Below are 15729 nucleotides of genomic sequence, written 5' to 3' on the forward strand. Positions count from 1 at the left end.
AATATTATTTGTGAAAACTTAGCTTTTCTTGTAGCTACATGATGTATTTTAATTTAAACCACTAACTTTCCCTATTGGTGATCTAAATGATTAATGGAAAATCTCATATAAGATGTGAAACAAATACTAACAAAGAGATAGAGGGGCTGGCCAGTACTTACCTCAGCTCAGTACAGCCGATAGATACACATAAAACAGAACTGAAAATCTACATTCCTAGCTTTCGGAACTTTGTTCCTTCATCAGGGAGGAGAGAGGGAAAAAAGGGGAAGAAGGGAAAGTGGATTCAGTTACTCACAACCCAGGTTATGAAGCAACAGGGAAAGGTAAACAGGGAGGGTAGCAAGGATGGAGGCATGGTTGTCAGAGGGAAGCTCCCTCTGACAACCATGCCTCCATCCTTGCTACCCTCCCTGTTTACCTTTCCCTGTTGCTTCATAACCTGGGTTGTGAGTAACTGAATCCACTTTCCCTTCTTCCCCTTTTTTCCCTCTCTCCTCCCTGATGAAGGAACAAAGTTCCGAAAGCTAGGAATGTAGATTTTCAGTTCTGTTTTATGTGTATCTATCGGCTGTACTGAGCTGAGGTAAGTACTGGCCAGCCCCTCTATCTCTTTGTTAGTATTTGTTTAACTTTCTCTATTTGCATGCTCGTGCTACTTCACAGTGATGTTACCATTGGTCAGCTACATCACATGTCCTGTGCTATGAATATCTGCTACCATCAGCTGGTGAGATCATGTGACACGAGCTATGACTGGCTTACAAAAATGCATCACAATCTCAACTTTGATGCTTCAGAAACTAACATGCTGTGTTTAGTGGAATTCAAATATATACTTTTCGTAATACGAAAATATGCAGCACATCAAAGCTCCTTCCTTCTAAAGTGCCGGAAAGTTCTATGCTGGTGTATAAAACCTTAACCATTCAAATGGATGATAAGTTTTGCAGTTTTGAAGAAAAGTATACTGTCACTTAACATGGGAAAAGTGTATTATTTTAAACAGGGAAAACCCTGGATATATTTTTTAATTTTATTTTTATTTTATCAGTCTATGCACCATGACTAAGGACAGAAAAGACCTACTGTGGTATAACACTGATATTTGAAAAATGCTGAGGAAGCAAAGGCTGTGGCACTCTCAGTTCAAAAGAAAGTGCACTAATGACGAAACGAAAAAGTTGACATAAATTCGTGCAGCTGTAAAAAGTTCAATGCACAAAGCTTACGATGACTACCACTATCATACCTTACCAATAGAGGTTGCCAAGAACCTGAGAAAATTCTGGTCCTGTGTAAAATCGCTAAGATCTAAGGCTTCTATTCAGTCACTTGTTGATCAGTCTGGAGTTTCAGTAGAAGATAGCAAACATAAATCTGAAGTTTTAAATTTTGTATTTAAGAAATTATTCACACAGGAAAATCATACAAAACTGTCATTTGACCATTGTCCAGACTCTGGTTATGGAGGACATAGTAATAAGCATTGCTGGTGTAGAGAAACAACTGAAAGATTTGAAAGCAAATTAGTCGCAAGGTCCCGATGGAATCCCAGTTTGGTTTTATGTAGAGTATTCTGCAGCATTCGCCCCGTACTTAGCTTTTAGTTATTGTTTGTTTCTCGCCCATCACAAAGTCCCAAGTGACTGGAAAAAAGTGGAGGTGACTCCTGTATATAAGGAGGATAAAAGAATGAACCTGCAAAATTACAGACCAATATCTTTAACACTGATGTGCTGCTGTATCCTTGAACATATTCTAAGTAATAAATTTTCTTGAGAGGGAAAAGCTTCTGTCCACAAATCAGTACTTTTTTTTTTTTTTTTTAGAAAGCATCACTCATTTGAAACTCGGCTTGCCACTTTCTCACATGAGATCCTGCGAACCAGGGATGGTGGGCAACAGGTGGATTCCGTATTTTCAAATTTCCGTGAAGTATTCAACATGGCGCTACACTGTTAATGAAGGTCCAAGCATATGGAGTAGTGTGTGGTTTGACGTAGTCACCTCAGTTAAATATCGAGGTGTAACATTGTAAAGCAATACGAAATGGAATGATCATGTAACGACTGTAATAGAGAAGGTGAATGGTTGACTTCAGTTTATCGGGAGAATTTTAAGAAGGTGTGGTTCATCTGTAAAGGCACCACGTATAGGACACTATATATATATATATATATATATATATATTAAAAAAATTAAAAATAATAATAAAAAAAAAAAGCTGTTGAGTACTGTTAGCCCTTGGGATTCGCACCAGGTTGGATTAAAGGAAGACATCAGAGCACTTCAGAAGTGGGCTCCTAGGTATGTTGCCGATGGCTTTGAACTATGTGCAAGTGTTACAGAGATGCTTCAGGATCTCAAATGGGAATCACTGGAGGGAAGGTGACATTCGTTTTGAGGAGTGCTATTGAGAATATTGAGCAAACAGTAAAGGAAACAAAAGAAAAGTTCGGAGTAGGTATTAAAAGCCATGTAGAAGAAATAAAATCTTTGAGGTTCGCCAATGACGTTGTAATTCTGTCAGAGACAGCAAAGGACTTGAAAGAGCAGTTGAACGGAATGGACAGTGTCTTGAAAGGAGGGTATAAGATGAACATCAACAAAAGCAAAACGAGAATAATGGAATGTAGTCGAATTAAGTCGGGTGATGCTGAGAGAATTAGATTAGGAAATGAGACACTTAAAGTAGTAAAGGAGTTTTGCTATATGGGGAGCAAAATAATTGATGATGGTCGAAGTAGAGAGAATATAAAATGCAGGCTGGCAATGGCAAGGAAAGCGTTGCTGAAGAAGAGAAATTTGTTCACATTGAGTATAGATTTAAGTGTCAGGAAGTCGTTTCTGAAACTATTTTTATGGAGTGTAGCCTAGTATGGAAGTGAAACATGGATGATAAATAGTTTGGACAAGAAGAGAATAGAAGCTTTGGAAATGTGGTGCTACAGAAGAATGCTGAAGATTATAGGGGTAGATCACATAACTAATGAAAAGGTATTGAATAGAGTTGGAGAGAAGGAGAAGAGGAGTTTTTGGCACAACTTGACTAGAAGAAGGGACCAGTTGGTAGGACATGTTCTGAGCCATCAAGGGATAACCAATTTAGTATTGGAGGGCAGCGTGGAGGGTAAAAATCATAGAGGGAGACCAAGAGATGAATGCACTAAGCAGATTTAGAAGGATGTAGGCTGCAGTAGGTACTGGGTGATGAAGAAGCTTGCACAGGATAGAGTAGCATGGAGAGCTGCATCAAACCAGTCTCAGGACTGAAGACCACAACAACAACAATTGAGAATATTTAGAGAACCAGCATTTGAGACTGACGGCAGAGCAATTCTACTGCTGCGAACGTACATTTCATCCTTAAGCCCGGAAAGAACCTAACATCTCTTGACAGCTACCACCAATTAGCCTGACGAATGTACTTTGTAAATTGCTCGAAAGGACGGTCAGCTTCAAATTATGTTGGGTACTCGAATCTTGGGGCCTCTTGTCCCCGTATCAGTGTGGGTTCCGGGCAGGACGCTCTCCAACTGACCATTCACTCAGATTGGAATCAGTCATCTGACAGGTGTGGCACCTTGTCGCGGTCTTTGTTGACCTACATAAGACAAACAACATGGCTTGGCACCATCATATTTTAGTTACTCTCCATGACTGGGGCTTCTGTGATTTTTACCCATGAGTTTTTATCTCACCGGCTCTTCCGGGTTTGAGTTGGCACTTCATTCAACGCCCCACTGATTCAGGAGAACAGTATCCCACAGGGTTCTGTGCTAAGTGTCACACTCTTCCTCGTTACCATCAATGGGCTTGTGACCTCTGTTGGGCCTCTGGTTACCTCAGCACTGTATGTGGACAGATTTTTGCATCTGGTGCAGTTCCCACTGAGTAGCATCTGCTGAGCGCTGGCTCCAAGTTGCCATCCGATGGGCCTTCCCATGGCTTTCAGTTTTCTCCCTCTAAAATGCAGGATATGCATCTTTGACGTCGACCTACAATACACCCCGATCCGTTACTTTATTTTAGGCGACCAGCTCCTTGATGTTTTAGCACAGTCTCGTTTCTTGGGCCTTATTTTTGATAATAACCTGGCTTGGCTGCCCCACATTCACCACCTAAAGACTACATGTATGCAGAAGCTTAATGCCCTCCGTCTCCTGGCCCACACATCTTGGGGTGCAGACCGTTCCATTCTTCTCCATTTTTACTGCGCTCTGGTCTTTCCAGACTAGATTATGGTAGTGAGGTTTTATGGCTCAGCAGCTCCTGCTTTGAAACTGCTTGACCCTATCCATCATTGTGGGGTGCATCTGGCTGTTGGTGCCTTTCACACTAGTCCTGTTGATAAGTCTCGTCACAGAAGCAGGGATTCCCCCTCTACACATACGAGGGACCCAACTCCTTGTTCCTTAAGCAGTCGCCATTTGCCAATTCCCTGACCATCCTGTGTACCCTGTGTTTTTTGCCAACAAGGGATGTCTCCCTCCTAACACCCGCCCACGGGTGGGATTGCCGGTTGGCATGCGTCTCACTTCCCTCTGTTGGGATCTCCAACTCCACTCACTGGACTGCACCTCGTATCTTTCCTCCCATAGCCTTGCTTGGATTGTGCCTAGACCACAGATTAGGACTGATCTATTCCAGGGTCCTAAAATTTCTGTCGTTCCTGTGGTTTTCCAGCACCTTGTTTGTGCCATGCTTGCAGAGTTCCAGGGTGCCACCATAATTTACACTAATGGTTTTAAGACAATCGATAAGGTAGGATAAGCTTTCATGTCTCCTACTGGCTTCGAATACCATTTATTGCTGGGATCATGTAGGGTGTTCACAGCAGAGCTTCAAGCAATTCACAGGGCCCTGTTTTTTGTTTCTCAGCCCTCCCTCCACAATGTTTTAATTCCTTCAGACTCCATGAGCAGCCTGCAGGCTATCGACCAATGCTACTCTCGCCATCCTTTGGTCTCTGCTATCCATGGCCACCTTTCTGCCCTTGAGTGTGCTGCCTGTTCAGTTCTTTCTCCGGGTCTTAAGTCATGTGGGCATCCCAGGGAATGAACTGGCTGACCGTTTGGCATCCAGTTGCAGATATGTGGATCTACATCGACTCTCTCTTCGCCCAAAAGTGGAATGCCATCTGGAGCACTACTGCTCATAGTAATAAACTCCGCACAAGGAGTCTACTGCAGTTTGGCGCTCCTCCTTCTGCTCCTCTCGGAAGGAGTCCATTGTTTTATGCTGGTTGTGCATTGGCCAAACCTGGTCCACCCATTGTTCCCTCCTACGTAACGACCCACTCCCAAATGTGGCTGTGGAGCCAGAGTGACGATATCTCACATATTGGTGGAATGTCGCCTTCTTTTGGCCCTTCATATTAAATATAGTCTTCCTGATTCCTTAAATTTAACATTAGCAGACGATCCTCAGTTGGTTGAACTGGTCCTCAGTTTCCTCTGTGATAGTGGTTTTTATTTCCAGATATAAGGTTCTACCTTAATCTTGGAGCAGGGGCAGGTTGGTTGTGGTTGGTACTTCTTTTACAGTCTTCTCTGTCTCTGACCCCCATGACCACCCTTTTTTCCAGTTTTTAGATTTGGTCTCACCTTTTATGGCATTACTGTGTGTGTTTAATGTTCATCATTTTATAATTTGACCCCCCTGACTGGATCTGTCCACTTTTAGCAGACCCTCTTTCTTCCGTGACTAACTTCGGAATCGTGGGACTGATGACCTTGCAGTTTGGCCCCATAACCCCTCAATCAATCACTCAATCAATGTACATTTCACATAAGGACCATGACTATAAGATTAGACACATTAGGGTTCATACAGAGACATATAGACAGTTGTTTTTTCCTTGCTCCATTTGCAAGTGTAATCGGAAAGGAAATGACTAGTAGTGGTACAGGGTATCCTCCGACACACATCATTTGGTGGCTTGCATAGTGTATACGCAGATATAGATTTAGATGTAATATCTCACCCTCTTTCCAAGCTCAACTTTTCACCCATTATGTAGGGATGCTAACTCAATTTTTCAGTCAAGTAAATGGAAAGTTGTGGTACAGCAAGTAAAAACAAAACATTGTTATGTTTTTAACAGACTGGCCTTGTATTTAGGAGGATGCAGGTTCTAATCCCCATCTGGCCATGTGATTTAGGTTTTTGATGGTTTACTTGAGTTAATCACATATTGGTTCCAACTATAGGGATGTAGCAGGCTACCTATCATAAACCTGTTAAATTCCCAAACCTGTTAAACTACAGCTTTAGAAAATAAGAAGCTGTTATAGACATAGAAATGCCAAATTTGGAAAACTATGTAACTTTTGTATTAACTATTACATTTCACTAACTCAAAGATATTTCATTAGGGCCCTAAGCGTCGCAGATGTGGTGTGTGTGAAGCCTGCCAATCACCTGATTGTGGAACATGTAACGCCTGCAAGGATATGGTGAAATTTGGTGGACCTGGTCGAAGCAAACAGGCATGTGTGCAGCGAAGGTGAGGACATAATGTTTGGTATCTGTTACATACGGCTGGCTGTTATTTTTATCTTCTATGCAAATTTCACTTTATCTGTTTTTTATTGTAGGTGTGCAAATATGGCAATTGACGCAGCAGACGAATCTGATGTGGATGATGACGATGATGTTCCGACTACAAAAGTAAAGAGCAATTCATTGAAAATTGGCTTATCTCAAAATCAAAACAAAATTGCAGTACCTCAAGAGAAACGTAGTGTGTCATGGATCGGTGATATGGTTACAAAAATTGGGCCCTTTAAGTATTATAGGTAAGATTCAAAGGAATGTCATTGGACACACACATTAGAATATGGATTTACATGTTCAGTCCATATTTTTAAATGCATGTGCCCTTTCAAGATGGATATTCGTTCTGTTTCATCCAGCATTATGTAAGAAACATTAAGACAGGCACATTCAACTTTTGCAAGTTGTCAGAAATAAATGTCTTTCAGGAGAACTGAACATTTATCTTCAGTCTCAGTAATTTATGAGAGAGTACAATGTCATTATACTATCGTGTGCACACATGCAAATTTCTCCGACCCCTGTCACTCAAAACTGGTGGTGGTAAACAACATATATTTAAAAGAAAGGAAAAAGAAAAACGTGGCATGCTGGTGTATTATCATTATGATAGTATGGATCCAGAACAGCAGAGAGAGAGAGAGAGAGAGAGAGAGAGAGAGAGAGAGAGAGAGAGAGAGAGAGAGATGGGGGAGGAGGGGGGGGGGGGGGGTGAAACTCATTCACTTATTGTGTATTCAACTGTATGCTGGGCTGGGACGTGCCTGGATATCAAACCCATTGATTAGTATTGCAGTGTTCATACTGGCGCCTGGGCTGCACCTGCATGGTGAGAGCTGGCACAAGCTGCATCAGCAACACCCAGGATATTTAATATGTGTAGCGCGAGCTGGTGGAGCTACACTTGTCAGTTTTGCAGTAGATGTATCTGATGACTTGTGTCTGATTTTATCAGAAGTGTGTCACCAAATGTTAATCAGCCTTCGCCACTACTGTTCTCGTCAATAGCTCCCGTTGGGCGTGTGAAACACTTTGTCTGTGTAGTGTTTTTGCATAGATTTTTCCCCTTCCTGCAAGTTTACGATACGAAAAAGTTAGACTAAGGACTGGTAGGTCAAGATTTTTTTTTAATGATTCATTTGCATAACATTCAAAAGAAATGGTCACGTTTCTTTGGTTATGCTGGACCTGTGAACATTGTTTAGAAGAGCAAAGAACATCTAATAATGAGTGATATCTACATTTACATTCATATTGTGCAAACCACCATGAAAATGAAGTGCTTGGCAGAGGGTTATTCCCATTGTACCAGTTATTAGTGTTTTCTTTCTGTTCCATTTCTGTGTGGAGTGTGGGAAGAATGATTGTTTGAAAGCCTTAGTGCCTGCAATAATTAATCTATTCTTATTCTCATGACCCAGATGTGAGTGATATGTAGGGGATTGTAGTATATTCCTAGTCATAATTTAAAGCTGGTCCTTGAAACTTTATTAATAGGGTTTCTTGGGATAGCTTATGTGTATCTTCAAGAATCTTCCAGTTCATTTCCTTCAGTTTCTCTGTGACACTCTCCCACAGATTAAACAAACCTGTGATCATTCATGCTGCCCTTATCTGTATATGTTCAATATCCCCGTTAGTCCTATTAGATATGGGTCCCACATACTTGAACAATATTCTAGGGTGGGTCAGAAATTGATTTGTAAACAATCTGATTTGTAGACTGGTTGCACTTCCCCAGCATTCTAACAATAAACTGAAGTCTACCACCTGCTTTACACATGACCGAGCCTGTGTGGCCGTCCACTTCATATCCCTCAGGTATTTGTGCGAGTTGGCTGATTCCAGCAGTGACTCATTGATACTATAGCAGACTATGTTTTGTTTTGTAAAGTGCAAAAGTTAACATTTCTGAACATTCAGAGCAAGTTGGCAGGCTCTGCACTGCGATGAAATCTTATAAAGATGTGACTGAGTAGTTATGCAGCTTGTCTCAGATAGTACTTTATCATAGATAACTTCTGTAAAAATCCTGTTTTTTGTATTAATATTCTCTACAAGGTCTTCAATATACAACATGAGCAGCAAAGGTCTTAATACAATTCCCTGGGGTACACTCAAAGTTACTTCTATGTCTGACAATGACTCTCCTGCCAAGATAATGTACTGTGTCTTCCCTACCAAAAAGTGCTCAATCCTGTCGCAGATTTCACTGTATCCCATTAATGATCGATTTCACTGTACCCCATTAATGATCGAACTTTTGACAATAAGTGTAGATGTGGTACTGAGTCAACTGCTTTTCAGAAATCAAGAAATACTGCATCTATGTGACTGCCTTGATCATTCATTATGTCAGAAAAGTGCAAATTTCACACAATCGCTGTTTTCAGAATCCATGCTTGTTGGCATTGAGGAGGTCATTCTGTTCAAGATACTTCATTACATTTGAGCTCAGTATATGTTCCAATTCTACAAGAAGTCTGTGTCTAGGTTATAGGAGTTATTGGATGGTGGCTTTGTGTATTGCTTCTACTACCCTTCTTGCAGACAGATCTGCGCTTTCTTCCAACTTCGGGGCAAGGGTTTTGTTCAAGGGATCTATGATAGATTGTAGTTAGAAGAGAGGCTAACTCAGCTACGAATTCAGTATAGAATCTGACAGGGATTCTATCGGGTCATGAAGCTGTGTTCAGTTTTAACAATTTCAGCAGTTTCTCAACACCACTGACACAAATACTTATTTCTTTCATCATGTAAGACAGTTGATTTGCCTCAGCACAAAATTAGTTTTTTTTTATTTTTTTAAATGGAAAAGTACAAAGAATTCACACATTGTCTGTCCCCTTACATGCACGGATCAGATTCTTATCTTGCTTTTCTTTACCTTTTGTTCCAAACTAATTTATTTTCCTTTTTATGTCCTGAAAGGCTAATGTAGCTTACTTACACATGTGTTACTCTTCATATTAGTTTATACATTTGCATACAGTTCATATTTAAGGTGTGTGTGTGTGTGTGTGTGTGTGTGTGTGTGTGTGTGTGTGTGTGTGTGTGTGTGTGTGTAGATTTTTGTAACATGTAATGAATGAATTTCTTTTCAGTGCATTTTCAATTAATGGTGAAGAAATAAAGGTCAATGACTATGTTGTTGTCAATCCTGGATTGCCAGCAACTCCAGTTTTAATTGCCAAAATTAGCTACTTGTGGGAAGATGAAAAGGGCAGCAAATGGTTCCATGCATCATGGTTTTGGTAAGTTTAAATCTATAACATTTTATTATTGTTATAATAACTAAGCATATTCTGTAATTTAATTCCAAGAATTCTCTTTCTTAAAGAGCGTGTTACTTATTTGTGAGTTTGGATGAAGTGAAATGCTCAGAATTCCTAATGATTGATCGGATATAACAGCTTTATTGTAAGTGGTATATTTTTTTGTCTTTATTATATTTCAACACACTCCCTGTATTCTGTATATCTCAGTGTGCTGAAGTTTGTCACATAAAAAAAAAAAAAAGAGTTTTGCTTGCACAGTCAAGTATTTTTAAACACATTCCCTTCATAGTGTTAATTCGATATTGAGATGTGGTAATGGAGAGTTCTGGGTGGAATATAAATTATTTAAGGAGTAAAGGTAGCAACTCGCCAAATATTGCTGAAGAATATCCCTAGATTCTTCATGTAATAATGGTTATTGAAACTTTTTAAGTAGGCTTTTACAGGATAATTGGCATATATCTTTGACAGCATGCCAATTCAGTATTTTCAACTAGTCCATGACTCTCTCCCATGGGTCAAACAAATGTGTGACGATTCATGTTGCTATTCACTCTACACATACAAGGTGTGGGTCCCACACACTTGAGCACTGTTGTAAGATGGGATGCACAAATTATCTGTTAAGCAGTCCTCTATAGACTGACCGCATTTTTCCAGTATCCTGCCAAGTGCTTGTCGCCACTTGACATGGTCACCAGCTGTATTTTCCCACTGACCTGTATTGATGCTGGCCATGCTCAGATCTCTCTTGCAGACATCCTTGAAGCGAAGGTGTGGCCTTCCTATTGGCCTCACACCCTCCCGAATTTCTCTCTACAGCACTTTTTTCAGTATTTGCTCAGGATTCATGCACCTGACGTGTCCCATCCACCTTAGATGCTCAGGAGTGCATGAATGCTGGTTGTGCTTGCAAGCCGTAATACTTCGCTGTTTTGTACTCTATCCTTTCAAGAGATCTGAAGGATCCTCCGGAGACAACGGAGATGGAAGCTGTTCACTCGGGATTCGTGTTTAGCAAGAGTTGTGCATGTCTCACAGCTATACAAGAGAGTGCTGACAACACAAGCGTTATACACTTGCACTTTACTTTTTAATGTGAGTAGTCCATTCTTCCATACTCTGTTTCTTCAATCTACTCATGACAGCCGATGCTTTTGGAATTCGGTTGGTAATCTCAGTGTTAACAGACAAGTTACTACATATTGTAGATCCCAAGTAGGTAAAATCATCAACTACCTGAAGAGGATTGCCATCAATGCTGATGGATGGAAGGTTAGTGGTTCCCTGCGCCATGATCTTAGTCTTTTGGAGGCTGATGGTAATACCAAATTTTCCACATGCATGTGATAACTTGTTGATTAGATACTGCAGCTCATCCTCTGAGTTTGAGTTTGCTATCAGAGCTGCATCGTCTTCAAATAACACCTCGCGAATAACAGTTGTATTGACTTTGGTCTTAGCCTTGAAATGGGCAATGTTGAAGAGGTTTCCATCAGACCTTTTATGTAAATACAGGGTGTATACGACCCGGGACATCTGGGAGATCCGGGAAAAACCCGGGATTTTTTTCGTCCGGGAGAAAACCGGGAAAAACCTGGGATTTTTTTAGAATTCTGGGAACTTTTCCATGTTTTAGTTACCAGATTAAATTTTTGTGATTTTTGACTGATAAGAACCAATACTCTTAACGAAGGATATTACTGTATCCTGCTTCTGCAGAATAATGCTGCAGCAAAAAACATGAACGAGAGAAAAAAAAAACGAAAATAAAACTTAAGTTGCAAAGGAAATGCGCAACAGCAAAACACAGTGCACATACAAGCGTCTGCCAACCAAAGTGTCTCAAAAGCTTTAGGAAGAATATGCAGTACTTTCTAAGAATAAATTGCCTCTGATGAGCGTGACATGACAGCTGTTTACATTTGATGCATTTGAGCAGTTGCGGGCGGGCTCTTGCGCATGCGCAGTTGAGTCGCCTATGAGTAGTACCTTCTCCCACTTCTGGCTATAGATATGTGGCTGGGCGCCACTATCTAAATTGCTCCGGTTCGGAAATTTCGTAGATCCAGGGCTGATGCACAGAGCAGTCTGAATTGTAGTGGGGAGGTGGGTAGTCTCCACGTGACCTGTGTTTATGTTTAGTGATTTTGTTGTTTCCTCTTCCTTTATTGCTCTCACACTAAATGAAAACAAAACAGATTTCTGTGGTCAGGAGCTACCAAATGAATTAAAATACGTTCACATAATTACGGAAGGCTAAAATATGTTGTTTGTTTCAGGTTTTATTTCCACCTTTCTGACAGTCAAGCATTAATCACCTTGCAGAACAATGAAGTTATTTTTGTCGGTTTGCTAAAGAGATTTGGCGCTGAGGCAGTCAATTTATTTGAAACGAAGTGTTTAATTTCACACTGTTGGCTAGTTTCAACTGTTCGCTGCATTTCAAGTGCACGTTTTCCATCTTCTAGCTCGTATGGCATTATGCCATAATAAAGAAGCAAACATGAGATAATACAGTACTGGTACTCAAGAAAATCTACATCCAAATCTGGACATACGATTGTGCACTTTAAGCCGAATTATGCATTTTAGTATAGTTCACGAAATTCCGATGCTCCTGAAGTATCCTTTGATGTCTTGTTTCTTTTATGACATAATGCAAGATCTTTTAATATTTTACACCTACGAACATGCGGGCTTCCTACGTCATCGAAGCTGCGCAGGCGCAGTGACGACTGTTATTTGCCGCTCTCTGGCAATTGCTGAAATGAACCAATTTCTAACAGGTCATGGGAAAATATTGCGAATGGTGGTTTGAAAAGTGTTACTTTCAAAGTAAATTTCCTTTTACGCAAAATGAACTATGTGCGAGAATGTACGATGTATTTCTTAAATCACAGAGCCTTTGACTCTCATTTAAAAATCAACTCTTTGAAGACGACTATCTAGAAGAATTTCGAGCCTAGAAGATCAGACATTTACGCCGTTATTAAAAATTGTACTGGCACATTTGTGTGATGTATCTTAAAGTGTAACACGCGCAAGATGATCAGCATTTTACGTGGAAGCTTAGCTTCACTTGCAGCTTATTAATCTTAGAGACCAATATTATTTGTGAAAGCTTTGTTTTTCTTCTAGCAAAACTATGTGTATTAATTTAAACCATTAACTTTTCTTTTTGTGTGTTCGCGCTACTGAAGAGTGATCTTGCTATTGGTTGACTACACTATGTGTCCTGTGCTGTCATCAGCTGCCGAGGTCATGTGACATGAGATATGACTGGCTTACAAAAGCGCGTCGCAATCTTGATTTCATTGCTTCGGAAAGTAACCTGCAGTGTTTGGTGGAATTCGAATTTATACTTCCGTAAAACGAAGAAATGCAGCGTACATGTTGCTGCACATCGAAGATCTTTCCAAAACGTGTTTTTTTTTCCCCCCCCTTGGGTTTCGTTTTCTAAAGTACCGGCAAATTCTACGTCTGTGTAGAAAACCGTAAACATTCTAAGGTTTGATAAGTTGTACAGTGCCGAGAGAAAGTGTACTGTCATTTAACACGGAAAAAGTGTATTTTCAACCAGGAAATCCGGGAAAAACCCGGGAATTTTTTTTTCCTTGTCCACGTATACACCCTGAAGTACATTAAGAAACACCAAACAGAGTAGGAACTAACACACACCCCTGCTTTACACTGCTATTTATAGGGAATGATTCCGATGTTTTGCCATTGAAACGGACTGTTACTTGCAATTTTTCATGGAAAGAGACAGTTATTCGTAGTAGTTTAGGTGGGTGTCCAAACTTCTGCAGCAACTTGAAGAGCCCAGTTCTGCTCACTAAATCAGGTGCTTTGAAGAGGTCGACAAAAGCAATATACAGTGGTCTCTGCTGCTCACGGCACTTCTCTTGCAGTTGTTGTAGAGAAAAAAAAAAATCATGTCCATGGTTGATCGGCCAGGTCTGAAGCCGCATTGAGATTCTGGGTTGATTCAGATGCTAGGAATTGCAATAGCGTTAGGATGACTCTTGCATAAACCTTCCCAACTGCACTCAACAGTGAAATGCCTCGGAAATTGTATGTCTCCTTTCTGTTTATACAAAGTAACAATCTTTCCATACTTAGTGAGATGTAGCCTCCTTCCCGAATGGTTGTGAGAAGTGAATGTAGGTGCTGTAGAAGGACAGGCTTTTCATACTTAATAATCTCTGCAGGGATCCCATCTTCACCTGGAGCCTTCCCATTAACTAGGCAATCTATCGCGCTGTGAAATTCTTCCATAGTGGGCATTGCGTCGAGCTCTTCCATAACTGGCATTTGTTTGATGGCATCAAGTGCATCCTTGCTTACTTGATTTTCAGCTGCATATAGCTCGAGGTAATGTTCAACCCAGCACTCAATCTGCTTGTCTTCATCAGTAATAACTCCTTCCATCTTTGTCTTCAGAGGAGCTGTTTCTCTGACATTTGGACCAACTGCTTTCTTAGTACCATCCTACAGTGCCTTAATGTCCCCAGAAGTGGCAGCTTTCTGTATATCTGCACATAAATTTTGCCAGTAGTTATTTGTGCATCTCCTAGACGTTTGTTGTGCCCTGTTCTTTGCTTCTCGCCAGTCATCCCAAATTCTTCCATTTGGGTTTCTTTTATAAGCAAGCAGGGCTTTCCATTTTGCCTTAATGACTGGTTCCATCTCCTCCAAATTTTGCTCATAATAGTCCTAGTTTCTATTCTCTTTCATTTCATAGACCAATTCTGTCGTTGTAGGTGGCGTCAGAAAGTTACGCCCATTTGTTATCAATATGCATTTCCTTTTGTGCATTTCTTGATAAAGCACTTTAAAAACTACTGGCAAATTCTTGTTTTCGTTGCGAGCTATGAACGTGATAAGTGTTGATCTGCAGTTGACCTCTCTGCTTAGCATGGTGATATTTTTTAGGAGTGAGCCTCAGTCTGCTTGCCACCAAAGTGTGGTCAGTGTTGCAGTCAGCATTATGATAGCTTCGGTCAGTAGAACATTTCTTAGGTCTGTACGCCTAGCTGTGACAAAATAAAGTTGGTGCCAGTGATGAGAGCGGGGTTGTCTCCATGTTACCTTTTGTCGATCTTTAAGTTGGAAATATGTGTTTGTGATTCACAGACAGTGAAAGCAGCACACATCTAGCAGTCTCTGGCCATTATCATTTATTTTTTCCCACTCCATGATGACCCAGGCAAGTCAGCCACCTTTCATTATCTGACTCAACTCGAGCATTAAATTCGCCTAGAATATATAGTGACTCTGAGCCAGGTACTTTGGCTATTCTCTCGCTGAGTAAACCATAAAACAGATCCTTCTTTTCTACACTGGATATAAGGTGGGAGCGTACACATTAAAGATGTTGATAGTTTTACTTGAAGAGCATACTTCTAAAGTAAGAATCCATTCTGTTCCACCAGGTGGTGGCACAATACTGTTCAGGAGGGTGTTTTTAACCGCGAATCCTACACTGTTAAGTCTTGGCTCATCTTGTGACTTCCCCTGCCAGAAGAACATGCCATTAGCTTCTCTAATAGAGCTCGTGTCTGGTAGCCGCGTCTCCTTTAGTCCCACAATGTCCAAATTCAAGCGATGGAGCTCCATATCAATAACTGCAGTCTCAAAAATGAAATCAACCTTTTGGTTATCGTCAGTGTATCTTGGACACGTGGTCCTAAAATTCCAGGAGGCAATACAAAATGGTGGTTTCTTTATTGTTTCATTTTTGTTTCCCGTAGGTGTACTTTATCTCCTCACTTGCTCAAGATCACTTCCAAGCTCCACACGCCCTATGAAGCACGAGGGTAGTGGTGGAACAGCACCTTATTGCCTGGGAGGCTGCCCAGCTTGAGATGGACGGTAGCTGTCCAAT

The 15729-nt window shown here is 40.8% G+C and overlaps 1 protein-coding gene across 3 annotated transcripts in view; it reads left to right on the forward strand.

Annotated features, from left to right (window-relative positions):
• The window catches only part of LOC126484267 (DNA (cytosine-5)-methyltransferase 1-like), a 265477-nt gene that overhangs the window by 113690 nt on the left and 136058 nt on the right, over nucleotides 1-15729 (forward strand). For all 3 annotated transcript variants that reach the window (XM_050107689.1, XM_050107690.1, XM_050107691.1), the window contains exons 10-12: nucleotides 6381-6511; nucleotides 6603-6803; nucleotides 9666-9815. In XM_050107689.1, the coding sequence (XP_049963646.1) occupies nucleotides 6381-6511; nucleotides 6603-6803; nucleotides 9666-9815 (482 nt within the window). The remainder of the gene's footprint in view (nucleotides 1-6380; nucleotides 6512-6602; nucleotides 6804-9665; nucleotides 9816-15729) is intronic.

Source organism: Schistocerca serialis, chromosome 6 (genome assembly GCF_023864345.2).
Source record: "Schistocerca serialis cubense isolate TAMUIC-IGC-003099 chromosome 6, iqSchSeri2.2, whole genome shotgun sequence".
NCBI classification, from domain to species: Eukaryota; Metazoa; Arthropoda; class Insecta; order Orthoptera; family Acrididae; genus Schistocerca; species Schistocerca serialis.